At 35.0% G+C, this 17,102-nt stretch overlaps 1 protein-coding gene across 1 annotated transcript in view; it reads left to right on the top strand.

Annotated features, from left to right (window-relative positions):
• Positions 1 to 17,102, top strand: part of TRHDE (thyrotropin releasing hormone degrading enzyme) — a 395,556-nt gene that overhangs the window by 233,461 nt on the left and 144,993 nt on the right. Inside the window, exon 6 of the mRNA XM_036930808.2 lies at positions 8,617 to 8,754. Within this exon, the coding sequence (XP_036786703.1) occupies positions 8,617 to 8,754 (138 nt within the window). The remainder of the gene's footprint in view (positions 1 to 8,616; positions 8,755 to 17,102) is intronic.

Below are 17,102 nucleotides of genomic sequence, written 5' to 3' on the forward strand. Positions count from 1 at the left end.
TATTTAATTTGCAAATTAAAATAATGTAAAATGAATTAGTCACCTGGTAACCATGATAATAACTTGAGAGTTGATTTGCCAATCCTTGGAATTCTTCCAGACCTGAATGGTATGAGGAAGTTTCCATAAGAATTTAAACAGAAATTAAATCTGTTTAAGATGATTAGTCAGTATGCATTTAAAAATACTCCAAATTACATTTTATCAATCAACTGTTATAGTGCCTTGATTAGCTTATTAATGTGTCTGCAAAATATTAGAGATGCCTAGTGATGGATGTGAGAAACAAGTGCGTGAATGTCAAAAACAATTGGCAAATTTGATTTCATTGAAATATCTTACCAGCTTGCCAAAAAAAAGTAAGCTTAAAGAAAGAAGAAAATATTCTTACTGCCAAAGTGGAGATAGAATTATTGAAAAGATGAAGAGGCTATTGCTCTCCCAGCTTAAAATCTATGGAGAGGATCTCGTGACCTATGAAAGAGTGGGAATGAGTTAATGTTAACTACCAAACGGCAGGAGGTACATCCCCCCTACCAAACAGCAGGCTAGGGACTGTGTCTTTCACCATCATTCTTCAGCATTTAACCTAAAGCATGGTGGTATTTATGAGATATTCATTGATAAAAATCTGGTCAAAAGTTAACCAAAAATTTATGAAATGAAGGTCAATAGATCATTTATGAAACAATGTAACAGTTTCTGTACCTGTATTAGGAACTCATTCATTGAATTAAAAGGATATTGAGATTTAAAATATATGAAACTACATTGGATAAATGTTTGAAGGAAAACAGGGAAAGGTGTCAAGAAATCCTAAAAACATGAAGGGAAGTTTAATGATATGAACATTTTAAAGGGTTCTATGAAAGCACATGACATATGGTGATTGTTCACAGTGATTTGGGGGACTGCTAGAATCAGAATGAGCTATGTAATTAGACAACCTGTTTATAATTATTACTAAGATCAACATTATTTGAAGCACATTCATGATGGTTCTGTAAGACACAAAATTATAATTAATGAAAATGTGAATGACTAATTGATGGTAACTTCTGTCATATCGGTATTGCTGTATCTTTAAAATTCTTGAGTAAGTCTGTAGAAGGCACAGAATTTGGTTGTATATAATGAAGTACATTCTGTGTTCCACCTTAGCATTTTCGCTTAGCTGTCTCACATCTTGGATGATAAAATAACATGACATTCCACTTGGATGTTACAAACAAAACATACAGCAGCTGAAGGATGTAGTCATTGAAGAGATTCACAATTTAACCCACTTTTTCTGTGTTGGTAATCTTTGAAAATATAACAGTTCATAGAAACCCATGCAAGGGACTTTTTGGGGTTATGAGAAGTCATCTGAGATATTCTCCTAGAAATATATTTGAAATCACTGAATAACATCATGTCAATAGAGATCTGCCTGTATTATTGAGTACACACACCACTTTTTGTAAAAGGTTATGTAAATAAATAAAGAAGTAAAATTTCAGTTTCATTGTAGGTGTTAATGGTGATTATTTTAAAAATATTCTTCATTGCCTATTGCATATGTGTGTGTTTACACAAGTTTGACTTTAATATACATGGACTGCTTTATTAAGCTGCTCATGAAAGTGATTATTAACATCTTGAGCATGTGTATTTTCAACATGAGATTTCAAATGTTAATTTTTAAAGTACACTGCTAAAGAGAAGCAACATTTATTTCCACTAGCTCTTTAGTTTTATTTCATTTATCAGTATGATTTAGCTGTCTATAAAATGCTAACTAATCAACTAAATAATGACATAGTATTTCCCAAGTGTGTCTAGATAACTTTCAGCTGAGTAACAGTTTAAAATACTTTTGGACATTTTACAACTTAATGAAAGTAGGATGACAATATAAAATTAGACAGTAAAATTCTTTCAGTGTTTTAGGAATCTTGGAATCCAAATAATTTCTCCTTTTTGCAAATCTGACATTGTGTTAAGTATTTACAAAAAATGATAATTGCAAAGCTCCAGAGATACCATATCACATAAATAAAACCTGATAAATATTTCCCCCCAGTATGTTTGTTTTCTTGTTTGAATTATTGATCATATTCTTCTGCTTTTACCTTTGCCATCATTTGAATGAGTTTGAATGAGTCATGAAGAGCAAGAGTAAAAGAGCCAGATTATGCAATGCTGGTATTCCTATATCTCTTGTTATAGAAGGGGTTCAGATTAGTAGTGATTCATATGGCTTTTGTTTGACCTGTGAAAACTTAAAAGTCTTTATCTCTTGGCACTAGAGTCTTCCAGAGAGGTAAAACATAAATGACACATTATATCTTATGTCTTCTACTTGATAGATCAATTGAGGTTGAAACAGCATGGTCATAGATGCTGAAAGCATTTTTATCCACACTTTCTCCTTCTGCTCCTATGGCACTTTCTGTATGCTATGAATACTTCACCCATCGAGTAGCATTAACAGTTGTACATGTATCTGTCTTCCCTATCATAATGGGAGTGGCTCAGAGGCAGGAATTATGTCCTACTCATGCTTGTTTCCCCAACGTCTAACACAGGGTATCACACATAGGAATCAAACAGCATACATGTATGGGATTAGATTTCATTGTTCAAGTTAATTTTTGTCAGACATTCTAACTGATTTGATTCCATGGATTAGAAACTGTACATCTAAGAGGATACTGTGAATCTTAAAAACTGAAATAAGACATTGCTTTAAAGAAACAAGTGACAATACTGAAAAAGGAATATTTGTCTCTCTTTGGCTATATATATGGTGTCTACATACATATCTATTATCTATGTCTATGTCTATATCTGTGTCTAAGTCTACACTGAATTCATACATTTTGGAATGCCAAAGTAAATACCCTGTTGGTTGTCACTGATCATCACAACATTGAACTAAATTTTAGACAAATAATCGGTACAATATATTTTGTGATCACAAAGATAAAGCCCATATCATGTGCCATTTGTGCACAATTATGCAGTATTGTCCTATGTTTGTTTCCAGTTGCTCCTCATTCTAGTCCAGTTTCCACTATTTATTCATAGTTATCTCTCCAAATGTAGGTCTAGTAATGTCACTTCTTAATTCTGGCTTCCTCATGCTCAATAACGTTCAGGTTAAAGCATGAGGATTCTTGGTAATTTTGTTTTTGTGTATTTCTCTGTACCAACCACTAGTTGTTTACCCCTTATACTCCCTGCCTTCTGCCACACAAAACTCTGTCATCCCCAAATAGGCCATGCTCTTTTAAATCTCCATGAGTTTTCCCAGAATATTCCTTTCTGTCCAAAATGCCTTTTCTGCTGTATCCTCCTATAAAACTCCAGTCATCCTTAATGGTTCAACTCAACTATCATTCAGAAACTTTTCCTGCTTTTCCCCCAGGTAGAACAAATCACAGCCTTCTCTGTGTAGTCACATTGTGTTCTGAATCCACTTTAATTTTTACATATGGCAGGTGGTGGTTTAATATTTATTTTCATCTTTGTCTCTCAAACTTCTCTAAAAACTCTGAAGGTCAGATCCATATATTTGTATCTTTTTATCCCCAGAACCAGGCATACCATCTAGGACATATCAGGTGCTCAATAAATATTTGTAGAACAAATTTTCTTATTTAATCTTTGCAACCACATATGTTTACAAATGAAGATGGCTGAAGTCTAAAGAGATTGAGTAACTTGCTCAAGGTCATACAGCTAGTGAATGGCAGATATTTTTCTTCCAGTCTAGAACTCTTTTATCAGCTTTGCAGCACTGTGCATGACTTGTCTCCTAGGAATACCAAAAGAGCCATTAATGTTCAGATCCATCCTCTGAGAAAATTGAGTCCTCGTGGCTGCTCTGATATAACCCACGCCTGCCCTGAGAAATATTTTTCTGTTCTTTTCATGCCTCTGAGCACCTCACCAGTGTTTGAATTGGTTCAGGCTTGGCTGTCATCTTTGTCTGGTTTGATGTATGTGACTTTCTTTGATCTCGATTCAGATTATTTTCTGATTTTTTTTCTTTTTTCCCTGGTGACAGAGTCAGTGTCTGCCTGCTATTGCTTTTTAATTATAATTACTTAGCCTTCCTATAGGAACTTGCCAACATCTCTACCTTTCACTAATACTTCCTATTTTCCCACTCATCTTTATGACTATGGCTAGACTGGGTATATTTCCTTTTTAACCTCTCAGACCTTGACATGTTCGGGCAGAAGCCATTTTGAGACATCAAGGAATATAATTTCACATCAAGGTGTATCTAATGCTGGGATAAGAATTCTTAATAATTGCTCTTCATGTATATTACTAAATACCAGTATATGAAATGCTCACATTGTAAGAAATGGGAAAAAAGTGAATTCTTTCTGAGACATCATTTATATTTTCATACAAACTGCAATTTATTGTAAAAAGTTGCTAGTACCTGCTCCTTATCTTAGACGCAAGCTTTTAATTGCATTTGCCTGTAGCACATTGCTTTTCGAATGTTCACGGCCCCATGCCTTGCAATGTGGCTAAAACTGGTCTTTTTTAGTTTGCCCTTCAAATCAGACTTTTTTCTATTTCTCTATTTCTGCTCCATTTCTTTCAGTAGCCCACCCCGCTTTAAAAAAATCCCATCAAGTCTAAAAGCAGTGCAGTTGTCTCTTAGTACTTTATCTCATCACCCACTAAAGGGACCAAGTCCGTTTTGGCTGATTTTTCATCCAAACTGTCTTCTTAGATACAACAGTCCTTCAGCGATGCTCTAATGCATCGTCACCACATCTACTCCTAGTGCAATAGCCACTTCCGGTGTCCCGTCTCAGTCTACATGAAATCACCGTGTATACTACAGATAAGTTAATTTTCTTAAGACACCACTTTTACTTTAGGTCATTATGACTGCTACTGTCTACTTATTAAGATCAAAGTCTTTAACCTGATACCTGAGGATTCAGAGAAGCTTTTTTTTTTTTTTTTCATGTTTCCTCTGCCTGGATTTGCCCTTTTATAAAGCTCTTCTTCCATTCATCTGAATAACCCATCATGCTTCAACAACCTACTTTAATGTCACTTCCTCTGTGAAGCCTTTTCTAAACTAATTAATCATTTCATACTCTGTGTTTTTATAGCATCCATCATATTACAATGCAGTTAGCTGTTTATCTTTCTCTTGTACTTTCACTTCCACTTTTAAGTTCTTTTGAGGTTAGGGGCATATATTTCTTTTCCAAACACAACACAATGTTTGACGTAGAGTAGGAAATTAATATATATTTATGAACTAATGAGTGAGTGAATGGAGGCTTTCTTTTCCATGTGCTATTGTCAACTCATACTTTCTTTACTTTCCTGAAAAACTTTTGCATTATTTTCTAAAAATTCAAATGAAATTTAGTGTTTAAAGTAATTCAGTTTGAAATGATATAGTCAGTATTATTGGAACTTTAAATGAAGGCATGAGAGTAACAACTCTAAGAAGGGTCTATATTAGAGTGGTAAGATTTTTGTTACTGTTAATATTAAACTTAAAGATTTTAAAGTTCTCCATTTTATCTAATTGTTTTGCTTTTTAAAAGTGGTAAAATGGCTTGTCATGGTGTTCTTGAACTATGAGCTAGAATAAAAGCTAACTGTTGAATATGCTCCATAAATAATTCCCCATGTGTGAGTGCATGTGCGCATGCACACACACACACACACACACACACACACACACACACACACACACACATGCAAGTACCTTCAAGGGTCGGATCAAATTCTGTAATTCTTTTTCCAACATTTCTTTAGCATTTCTAATCTGTAAGAGAAAACTTATTTTGTTCATTGTGGCCAACTATTTTGTTTAATCTCTTATGTCACATTAGAGCCAGGATTTCCTTAACTTTTTAAAAAAACTTTCAAGTCTCAGATCAATAGTAGACAATTAACAAATAATTAATTATTTTTGCTGATATTATTATTGTTGCTGTTGATGAGGAAGGAGAGGGCCACAGCCAGGGACTAAAAAAGCTCAGATCATTTCTTATTTTATAGTCATGCAGGTCTTTGTAAAAAATTAGCACCTTCTCTCCTGGAAACTTTGTAGTTTTGTTAAACTGGGTTTGCCTCTAGCAAGAATTGTCTTTCTTCCTCAATTTAACATATTCTCCCTTCTGAACTTTGTTCTGCCAGGGTTTTCTTCCTTTCTTTTTTTAACTTTCTCTCTTAATTTTTCTTCGTGCTTTTTTTCCCCTCAGTTGAACAATATCATTCACTCCAACAATGTAGATGAATCTTGCTAAAGACTTTGCGTTACAGCTTCTTGATATTCTGCTGACCAGGCAGACATTCGTTTCTTTTCCTTCAGAAGCATGAAGACATATATCATGTATATTTCCTTAAACATGAAAGTTTTATTTTGGAAATTTACCTTAGATTTCATCTTTATAATTAGCCATTTACTTTATACCATTAAAAAAATCACATTTCTAGCAAACCAAGATATGTTTACTAAATTTTAGTATTGATTAATATGTATTTATTGTTGCTAAATATTAAAAACCAGGATTCAAATAAAGCATCATTTTAAGTTCATTTTACCCTGTGATTTTTAGTCTGATGGTTGAGTGATATAATGAAGCAGGCACTCACTATTTGAAGAACTGACTATTATTTTATCTTCAGAATGGAAATCACATCTTCATTTTGGTATCTCTTCTAAATAAAAGTGTTCATTGGTCAAGTTGAAGTGTAATTATACATGTATTGATTCCTCCCATGAATTCCAAAATCAAATAGTTTTAATGTGCATTTAAAGTTGAATGAGTAACAAAATTGCATACCTGTGTAAAAGTAACATCAAAGTTTTTATTTTGCAAATACATGATTTTCTTCTTCTTTAAACTAGGCTATTTGTCCAAGATCTTATCTTTGCTTTTTAGTGGACTTAAAATGAGTGATGTAAATGCCAATTTTTAATTCTTAAAATTTTAAATCTCATGATCCAATCCGTCCTCCTTAATTCATCTTAAATTAGGAACTGAATTTGAAAAAAAATGAAGTGTTAGTTTATGTCATACTTTCATTTAATTCACTGTAAATTTGAACTTCTCACTGTGGCCTCTTAGGGTCTGGTGCAGCCTTCTGGGACTCAGTGATTTCAGGTTCAGACATCGCACATTGTCCTCTTTGATGGCACATGGACCACTGATGTGAAATCCTTAGACCAAAACAAAACTGAAGAAATTAAATACATAGTCTTCAGACCACAAAAATAAGCTACTAGAAAATAAACCTTATATAGTTGGATGGCTAATTAATTATATTATTGATTCAACATACTAAGTCATTGAACGAATGATGAACAAGAATGTTTCTTTAAAGCTATGTTTAAAGTAACATGCACATATATATGCCCACATATAAGAATAGTTAACTATTCTTTTCTAGCATATTTATTCACCATTTCCCCTTTTTAAAGCCAGTATTTTTGGTGTACTTTCAGTTTGAAATTATAACTCACTCAGAAATAACATGCTGTTTATCTGCTGGTTCAAAACTAGGAAGGTCTAGCAATAAGTTTAGAGTTAGCTAGAGCAATTTAAGTGTTGTGGTGTTTAATCTCTGAAATGATACTCCTCAGGTCCCTACTTGTTATCTCTTGCATTTGCTTTTTTATTTCCCTCCTCCCTCAGTGAGGGCAGGAGGCCAGTAGGACTAACAGCTACCAGCATTTTTGTTAACAACCAGATCTGTTTACTTAAAGCACGTTTCTTACAATAAAAACAACAGAGAAGTACTTTTTCTTTATGATCTATTTCTAATATGACAAATTAGCTCTTTTTAGAGCAAACACAAATGTCTCAACAAGGTGAAGAATAGAAGTCTCGTGATTTTGTCTGTTTTCACAATTTTATGATAATGGTCATTAATGCCTATTGATCTCCACTTCATGTCCATTATTCCGAATTCACATATATACCCACAGACCCACAGATATTATAGTTTGATGTCAATAACACCTTTCACTATTTGTTGTGATCTGCTAGAATGTTTTCAGAAAATAAGGTGTGTGTGTGTGTGTGTGTGTGTGTGAGAGAGAGAGAGAGAGAGAGAGAGAATGCAGGACAGAGAGAAAGGAAGAAAGATGGAGAAAGAAACAGAACAAGGTATGGAGGGACAGGGAGAGAGAGAGTGAGCTGTTTAAATGGTGCTAAAAATAAATGGTATAAATAGCTAAACAGTACTAGAACCCTGAAATTTAGTTATTATCCTTATATCAAACTTACTAAAAAGGTTATTTGTGCCTGGAGTAGTAGTCCTGACCCTGTAGAAGGCACAAACAATACTAGTCAGTTTCATTTACTTCCTAATGTCCAAATTTGCCTTAACCACTGTTAGAGCAGAGTCCATTGTTTTTATCTATTGAGGGCCCATTGTAGTCCATCAATTCTGTTTCATGTTGTGCTCAAATTAACCACTTTCAAGTAACTTTTATTTCCTGGGTTTTCTTTAGAGTTAAGTCTCATCATTAGGCTGATGAACATCATCACTGGAATAACATACATCCTGTTTGTGTTGTCACACATACCCTGTCATGACGATGATATTGCTCTGTCTACTGTATTGCAGGAGAAACAGAGGTTTCTGACAGATGTTCTGCATGAAGTGATGCTGCTTGATGGCGTGGCCAGTTCCCATCCTGTGTCACAGGAAGTGCGACAGGCAACCGATATTGACAGAGTGTTTGACTGGATCGCGTATAAAAAGGTGGGAATAGATAAGACCCAAGTGCCAATTGGATATTTCACTACCTGGGGTTTGCCAACTATCTTATGGTAAATGTATTATTTTCTTTTCTTCCTGGTAGATAGAAATGGACTATGAGCAAACATAGAGTCACTAGGTTCATGTCATTATATGAGTTAGGGCTTTGTATTTGATACATCAGTAAAATAGAGATGAGTGTTTGAAAATAATGCATAGAAATATTGTAAGTATTAATGAGTAAATGTTTAGAGATGATATAAAATTGCTGTACAAATGGTGTGATACATCAGTTTTTATTATATGTATAATGAGAGCTGACCCCATATAGTGACTAATTATTTTTCACTGATGCCCTTTAAATACTTACTTATTTTGAATGGTTGATGCAAATGGATATAGGCCGTGATATGACATATGTATTTTATAAACATTTTTTGTTTGTTTGTTGTTTGTTCAACTTGTTTAATATGGAGTGGAATTTTTTTTTATTAAGGTATCATTGATGTACATTCTTATGAAGGTTTCGCATGAAAAACAATGTGGTTACTACATTCACCCATATTATCAAGTCCCCCCCCCATACCCCATTGCAATCACTGTCCATCAGTGTAGTAAGATGCCACGGAAGCAACCCAAGTGTCCATCAGTAGATGAATGGATAAAGAAGATGTGGTACATATACACAATGGAATACTATTAAGGCATAAGAAAGAAACAAATCCTACCATTTGCAGCAACATGTATGGAGCTAGAGGGTATTATGCTCAGTGAAATAAGTCAGGCAGAGAAAGACAAGTACCAGATGATTTCTTTCATTTGTGGAGTATAACAATGAAGCAAAACTGAAGGAATAAAACAGCAGCAGACTCATAAACTCCAAGAAGGAACTAGTGGTTATAAACATTTTTAAAGAAAAATTTGGGGAATGAGGAATGGTTCCCGGATAATAAGTACAATATATGTAATTCTAAAGACTAGACTTTGAATGGTAAAGATTTTGGGTGAATGACTAGCAGAAACAAGACATACTATGAGCATTTTTCCATTTGTTATCTGAATTAGATTTTTTCCTTATATCTCCCTTAGTGGTTCTACTTAGTTGTTCTTAGTTCTAATTTTAACATGACCATTTACATTTCAGTATTGAACAAGTAGCAGCCACTTAATTGTTAAAATAATGTTAAGACCTACTTTATTTTTGGTGTAGGTTGAATTGCATTTATTGAGAGTTCTGCACACTTTATTGATTTAATAATGTTTTAAGTTTTTAAATGCTCTTGCTAATATTTTTTCTGAAAAGCAGGATATCCCAACTTATAACTAGAGGTTAAATAACAGTTCATCAGAATTCCTTGGTGCAGTAATTTGGATATTTGGTTTTGCATTCAGGAAATTACTGTGTCAATGATTATTAGTTAATATTGTATACAATAATATTTGAAGACACAAGTTGTGTTAGAAAATATCAAGTCGCTGACCATTGCAGTGGCTAAAAATGAGGGTTTTTGAAATTTTATGAAAATAAGTGGATGTACAGAGCCATATTTAAAAAATGTATTAAAATTTATTTAAACATTAAATAAACAAATATTAAATATTAAATAACACATATTTTAAAATGTATTTATTTTTAAACATCAGGTTTTCTAGCCAGATTTTGTGCATGCACATTCAATTCATTCAATCATATTGATTCTTAAAATATAGTGCAGAAAATAATTAAGGCAGCTTGAGATAAGTTTGGAGACATGTCTGTAGTTATTTCCCACCTACTACCAATTCTAAAAGACTATTTGTAAATGCCAGTTTTACTTCAGAATGATAATATCGGGAAAACATTATTCTGATTAAATGTGTTATGAAGTGTTTTTACATGTATATAACATCTATCCCAGACTTCATATATCTGAGCAATTTCAAATTTATTCAAGAAGGCTAACAAAACAATGGGAAAGAACGAAGAGGTAATGATTACTATTCTGCCCTCTGTACCTTTTGGTACACTCGCTTGCCAATTTACAAATGTGATAAATGAGCAAACTGTACTAGGGTGTTCAGTACCATCATAAAGGATCCTGGCTTACTTGTCTTTGGCCATGTATCATTTGTTTTTAAACTTTATTGAAGAAAAATTGACACATATGTTTGCATACATTTGAGTTGTACAATGTAATGATTTGATACACATATTCATTGTGGGACAATTACCAAGATCAAGATAATTAACACATCCATCAGGTCATATGGTTAACTCTTTTTTTGTGTGCCTGTGGTAAGAATGCCTAAGAGGAACTCTTAGCAACTTTCAAGTATACAATACTGGATTATTTAAAACTATAGTCACCATGCTGTACATTAGATCTTCAGAACTTATTCTTTTTTATAACTGAAAATGTGTACCCTTTGACCTACAGTACCCCATTTCCCCTTCCCCTACCGCTTGGCAACCACCATTCTGTTCTGTTTCCATGACTTTAAAAAAAAAATTCTACATGTAAGTGATATCATGTATTTGTCCTCTCTGTCTGGATTATTTTACTCAGCATAATACCCTCCAGGTTAATCCATGTTGTTGCAAATGGCAGGGCTTCCTTTTATTATGTAGATAATATTTCTTTTTTTTTTTCTTTATCAATTCATCCATTGAAAGACATTTAAGTTGTTTCCATATCTTGGCTATTGTGAATAAATGCCATGAAGGACACAGGTATGTAGGTATCTTTTTGGGATACTGATTTCAGTTCCTTCAGATAGTATATGCAGGAGTAGGATTGCCAGATCATATGTCCCTATGGACATTCTGCTGGCTCACATGGGCCATGGGCTCATCTTCTGTGCTGGAAAGAATGGGCCACATAATTGGTGAGCCTGCTGGAATTATTGGAAGTAGGGTTTCCAAAAACAATGATGGCTGGAAAAAAGTAATGGATACCAATTTCAGAATCTTAGGAGTTATGATAGGAATATGTACAAGATATAGTCATGGGAGTAAGAGGGAGTGCTAAAAAGGCAAACAAGGACCATTCTGCAGAGGAGGCTTAGAAAAGGAACACAGTAGTGACTGAGTGGAACATTAAGGAGTTCAACATGATCATAGACTGGTGAGGGTTTGCTGTAGTAGACAGGCTGGAGAGATAAACTGGTAAGAACTTGGAGGATTTCTTATATGTTACAGGAAGATTGAAATTTATCCAGCAGGTCAACAACCAATGGAGAGTCTCAAACAGAGGAATAACACAATTAAAACTGCATTCTAGAAACAATATTCCTGTTGGTGTGGTAGAGGTGGAAATATGATAGATTTAGCATTTCAGGAAAGATTGTAGCAACTAGAATTGCAGGTTGTAGAGCTCAATTTTTTTGTTTTATAGTTGTAGTATTTAATAAAAACTTCCCATTACTGCTCTTCTGTGCTTTTCTCCCTGAAGATCCCCATTACTAGGCAACATTAACCTCTGCCAACAGTCAACCTCTCATTGCATTAGTGCTTTGCTGCCTTATCATTTCTTATAATTATTCCCTTAATAATTATTCTAATTATTCCCATTTCTGTTTTTTGTTATTCTTCCTGCATAGTAATTTCATTACACTTTAAATAATTTTTTATGTAGAAATGTTTTATAGGGGTAGAGAAGATAATAGAGAAATAAAGGTTGGGAATCAACAGACTAGATATTAATTTTTGTGGATTTGAATTTAAGAAGTGAGTGTATTTGAATACTCAAGGCCATTTATTAAACATATTAAAAGGAAAAAGTGTCTAAAATTACAGACATATTTTTAGAATGGGAAGAGAAAAAAGTGAGAACTAGTCTGTAAAAAGGAAAAAGTGAATTACATTCTAGTGAAATGACTTTTCCATTTTAGGGGTAGATTGAAAATGAAGATGCTTTTATCCTGAAAGTACAATGGAATCAGGAAAGTACCGTTCACAGATTACGAGGACTAGAAAAGATGGATTGAGACAGTCTCTTTGCTCTAAAAGCATAAAGGGAAATAAGAATCAATGACCCAATGACCTGGATGATGAAAGAGCAAATGCTCATTAAATTTACATATGATGCCAAATTAGAGAGGATTGCTACAAGCTTGGGAGAGAGGAACGACATCACTTAAGCAAATTTAAAGAGGATTCTTTAGGAAGAATACTTTTTAGCAATTCTTATATTAAGGTTGATTGTATACATACATACATATATATATATGTATATATACACACACATAAATATAAATATACATATATATTTTACGCACAGTTAATTGCAAGAACTTTAGAGAACATGCAGTGGGTTTTCATATCAGTCTACAGTTCCTGCTCACTATGGAACAGTCAGACATCCTTAACAAATGAGGTTGAGGAATGAGTTTCTGCTCCAGGACAATCTGCATCCTCTTCTGTGGGTCCCCTGATGCTATTGTCCCCAGGCCACCTGTTGCCAGAGCCAACCTTCCTTCTATTCCTTTTTTTTAAATTGAAGTATAGTTGATACACAATATTATATTGGTTTCAAGTATACAACACAGTGGTTCAACAGTTACACACATTATTAAATCTTCACCCCAACTAGTGTAGTTACTATCTGTCAACATAGAAAATGTTACAGAACCATTGGCTATATTCTCCATGCTGCACTTCCATCCCTGTGACCAACTTCTACTATGATTGAAATTTTTGTGCCCTTTTATCCTGCTCACCCTTCTCACCCACTGCAACCCCTCTCTCGTGGTAACAACCAGTCACTTCTCATTGTCTATGAGTCTACTGCTATTTTGTTCATTCTGTTTTGCTTTGTTTTTAGATTCCACAAATAAGTGAAATCATAAGGTACTTCTCTTTCTCCACTTGGCTTATATCACTCAGCATAATATCCTTTAGATCCATCCATCCCTGTAGTCACAAAAGGCAGGATTTCTTTTTTCTTTATGGCTAAATAATATTCCATTGTGTATATGTACCACCCCTTCTTTATCCATTCATCTGCTGATGGACACTTAGGTTGTTTCCATATCTTGGCTATTATAAACAATGTGGCAATAAGCATAGGGGTGCATATATTTCTGAATCAGAGATTTTGTTTCCTTTGGGTAAATTTGTAGAAATGCAGTTACTGGGTTGTATGGCTAGTTATATTTTAAGTTATGTTTATATTTAAAGCCTCCATACTACTTTACATTCTGTCTGCACCAGTTTACATTCCTACCAAAAATGTAGTAGGGTTCCCTTTTCTCCACATCCTTGTCAACACTTGTTATTTCTTTTCTTTTGGATAGTGGCCATTCTAACTGATCTAAGGTGATATCTCACTGTGGTTTTGATTTGCATTTCCCTGATGATTAATAATGTGGAGCATCTTTTCATGTGCCTGTTGGCCATGTGCATTTCTTCTTTGGGAAAATGTCTTTCCATGTCCTCTGCACAGTTTTTAATCAGGTTATATATCTTTTGGTGTTAAGGCCTGTGAGTTCTTTATGTATTTTGAATGTTAACCTGTTATCAGATAAATCATTTATGAATATATTCTCCCATATTATAGGATGCCTTTTTGTTTGCTGATGGTGTCCTTTGCTGTACAGAAGCTTTTTGTCTTGATGTAGTCCCACTTGTTCATTTTTTATTTTGTTTTTCTTACCTGGTGAGACGGGTCCAGAAGAAAATTGTTCATGTTTATGTTCAAGAGATTTTTGCCTATGTTTTTCCCAAGAGTTTTATGGTTCACGTCTTACATTTAGGTCTTTAATCCATTTTGAGTTTTAATTTTGTGTATGGAGTTAGACAGTAATCCAGTTTCATTCTCTTGCATGTAGCTGTCCAGTTTTCTCAACACCAGTTATTGAAGAGACTATCTATTCCCCACTGTATATTCATTGCTGCTTTATTCTATATTAATTGACCATATATGCATAGGTTTATATTGGCTCTTTATTCTGTTCCATTGATCTCTGGGTCTGTTCTTGTGCCAGTACCATACTGATTTGATTACTGTAGCTTTGTAGTACAGCTCAAAGTCAGGGAGAGTAATATCCCATTTTGTTTTTTTCCTCAGGATTGCTTTAGCTATCTGGGGTTTTGTAGTTCCATGTAAATTTTAGTATTCTTTGCTCTAGTTCACTGAAAAATGCTGATGGTATTTTAATAGGAATTACATTGAATCTGTAAACTGCTTTGGGCAGGATGGCCATTTTGGCAATATTAATTCTTCCTATCTATGAGCATGGGATAGATTTCAATTTATTTGTGTCTTTAATTTCTCTCATCATTGTCTTATAGTTTTCAAAGATAACAGGAAAAGAATTGACAAGCAAAAAAAAAAAAATACAAGGGGTCATGGTGAATACAAATGAAAAAAAGTGGGGTGGGGTGGCAATTCAACTTGCAATGTTCTATTATATTCTGGACTTAGTGCTTGAAAATCCATGTATGGCTAAAGAGGAAATACATACAATTTCTATCAATTTTAGAATTGAGTATGAAAAGGTCAATTAGCCATTTACATCTGTCAGCCTTTCTGATACCAGGTTCCCCACCCACAGCATCATGTCCGCCAAACCATGGTTAGTATACTGAGAGAGCCCATACTAACTCTACATACAGGACAGTGCATTCTTGTAGAAAAATGTCAGGAATATAACCCAGTAGTAGATATAAAACATGTGAGATCAAAACAGCAATTATAGTAAGAGTAACAGTAAAGCACACCTACCATTTAAAGAGCACTTACTATGCACAAAGCATTTGGTGAAATGCTTTGCATGTATTAGCCCATTTACTCCTAGCAGAAGAAACTGATGAAGAAATTGAGACTTAAGAAGTTACGTGATATCCACAGGGTCAGACGTTGAACAAGTGAATAAACCAGGGTTTGAAGTCAGACCTGCTAACTCCAAATGCAGGGCTCTTATCTATGTAACTTTTCAAATAAATATATTTCAAGGTGGGTTATGATAGGAACCATCTCAGCAGATGGCAACCTCAAGCTCTCAGGCCACATTTGACCCTTGTTTGCTCTCATCCTGTTTGTCAGGAAATTGTTGTCATTGCTGTCAAATATTTTCAGAATCCATTATCACTGTTTCCATCTTGGTCTGCCTCACCTGAGGGTTTCAGCTCCAGGCAAGTTCACTTGGGATTCAGTGAAACCAAAATGACAACAGTGCATCTCACAGTGGCAGGTCAAATGCTAGAATCTTGTTTGCCTCCGTCTCTGCTTCAGACTCAGCCTCTGCCCCAGACTCCATCTCCACTCCAGGCTCTGCCCTCGCCTGCAGCCTCTGCTCCCCTTTCTCCTGCTCTCTTGCTCTCTTTTATAGGACCTCCTTCTCTTTTTCTCTCTCTAAGCACTGAGGGAACTATTTTATAGCAATACCAGCAGTAATGACTCATTGCCAATGGGTATGCAAGCATGCCCCTGTGCAGTAGGCTAAGTATTACCTCATTGCATGTACACAGTGGATATCAGGTGAGGATCCTGGCCATAGGACTTCAATTTTCCCTATACTCCATCCTACAGGATTCTCTCCTCATAATCTATATGCCCTCAATCTTCCATGATGGTCCCTATGTGAGAAAGCTGGGGTATTGTAACCAGATCCCACAAAAGAAACAGAGGCTATAACAACATATAAAAATATAAATTATGATACAGATAACAATAGAATTATGATAATCCTCCAGCTTAAGGAGTTCAGTTGTCACCAAGTGGCCATTCCCGTTGTATTCAAACCAGTTCTGCTCAGGTGAGTCCATGACTTGCACTTTCCACAGGAAGCCAGTGGTGGACCCAGTAGGGAGCTCCATGCACCCCCAACAAGCAGCAGCTTTTGCTAGGGTGTGTGCCTAATCTACAAAGACAGTAGAGGAAATTAACCTTAGGGATGATAAGACACATGTTTTAATGATACCAACATAGGCAAATCTTGTACACAGTATACTCCTTTGAGGGTAGACACCCTATTCCCAATGGGATTCGGGCTTGTTTCACTCTGATAACTTTACCCCAGTTTTTATCCAAACTTTCACCTTAATTCCATCAACTTTTGCATCCCCATATCCTCAAAATCTAACCTTAGCCCCTGAAAATACTTCAACAAACAATATTTTGAATCACAGTGCACTGGGCTCCCATATTAAGGGGTCCCAGAAAAGTTCTTCCCCTCCCCCTGGCCATTTTACCTGTACATGTACAAATGGCCTCAGGTCCACAGCTGTGGGTGTGGCCAGAAGACCCTGGCCCTTTTGTCAATCTTTATCTATCCACCTGACCAATGCCCTGGAAGATTCCTGGTCAGGTTCACATTGTAATCTTGGCCTCTACGACAGTGGGGGTCCTAGGAAACCTCTAAGGGTTGCC

The sequence above is a fragment of the Manis pentadactyla genome, chromosome 10 (genome assembly GCF_030020395.1).
Source record: "Manis pentadactyla isolate mManPen7 chromosome 10, mManPen7.hap1, whole genome shotgun sequence".
Classification (NCBI taxonomy): domain Eukaryota; kingdom Metazoa; phylum Chordata; class Mammalia; order Pholidota; family Manidae; genus Manis; species Manis pentadactyla.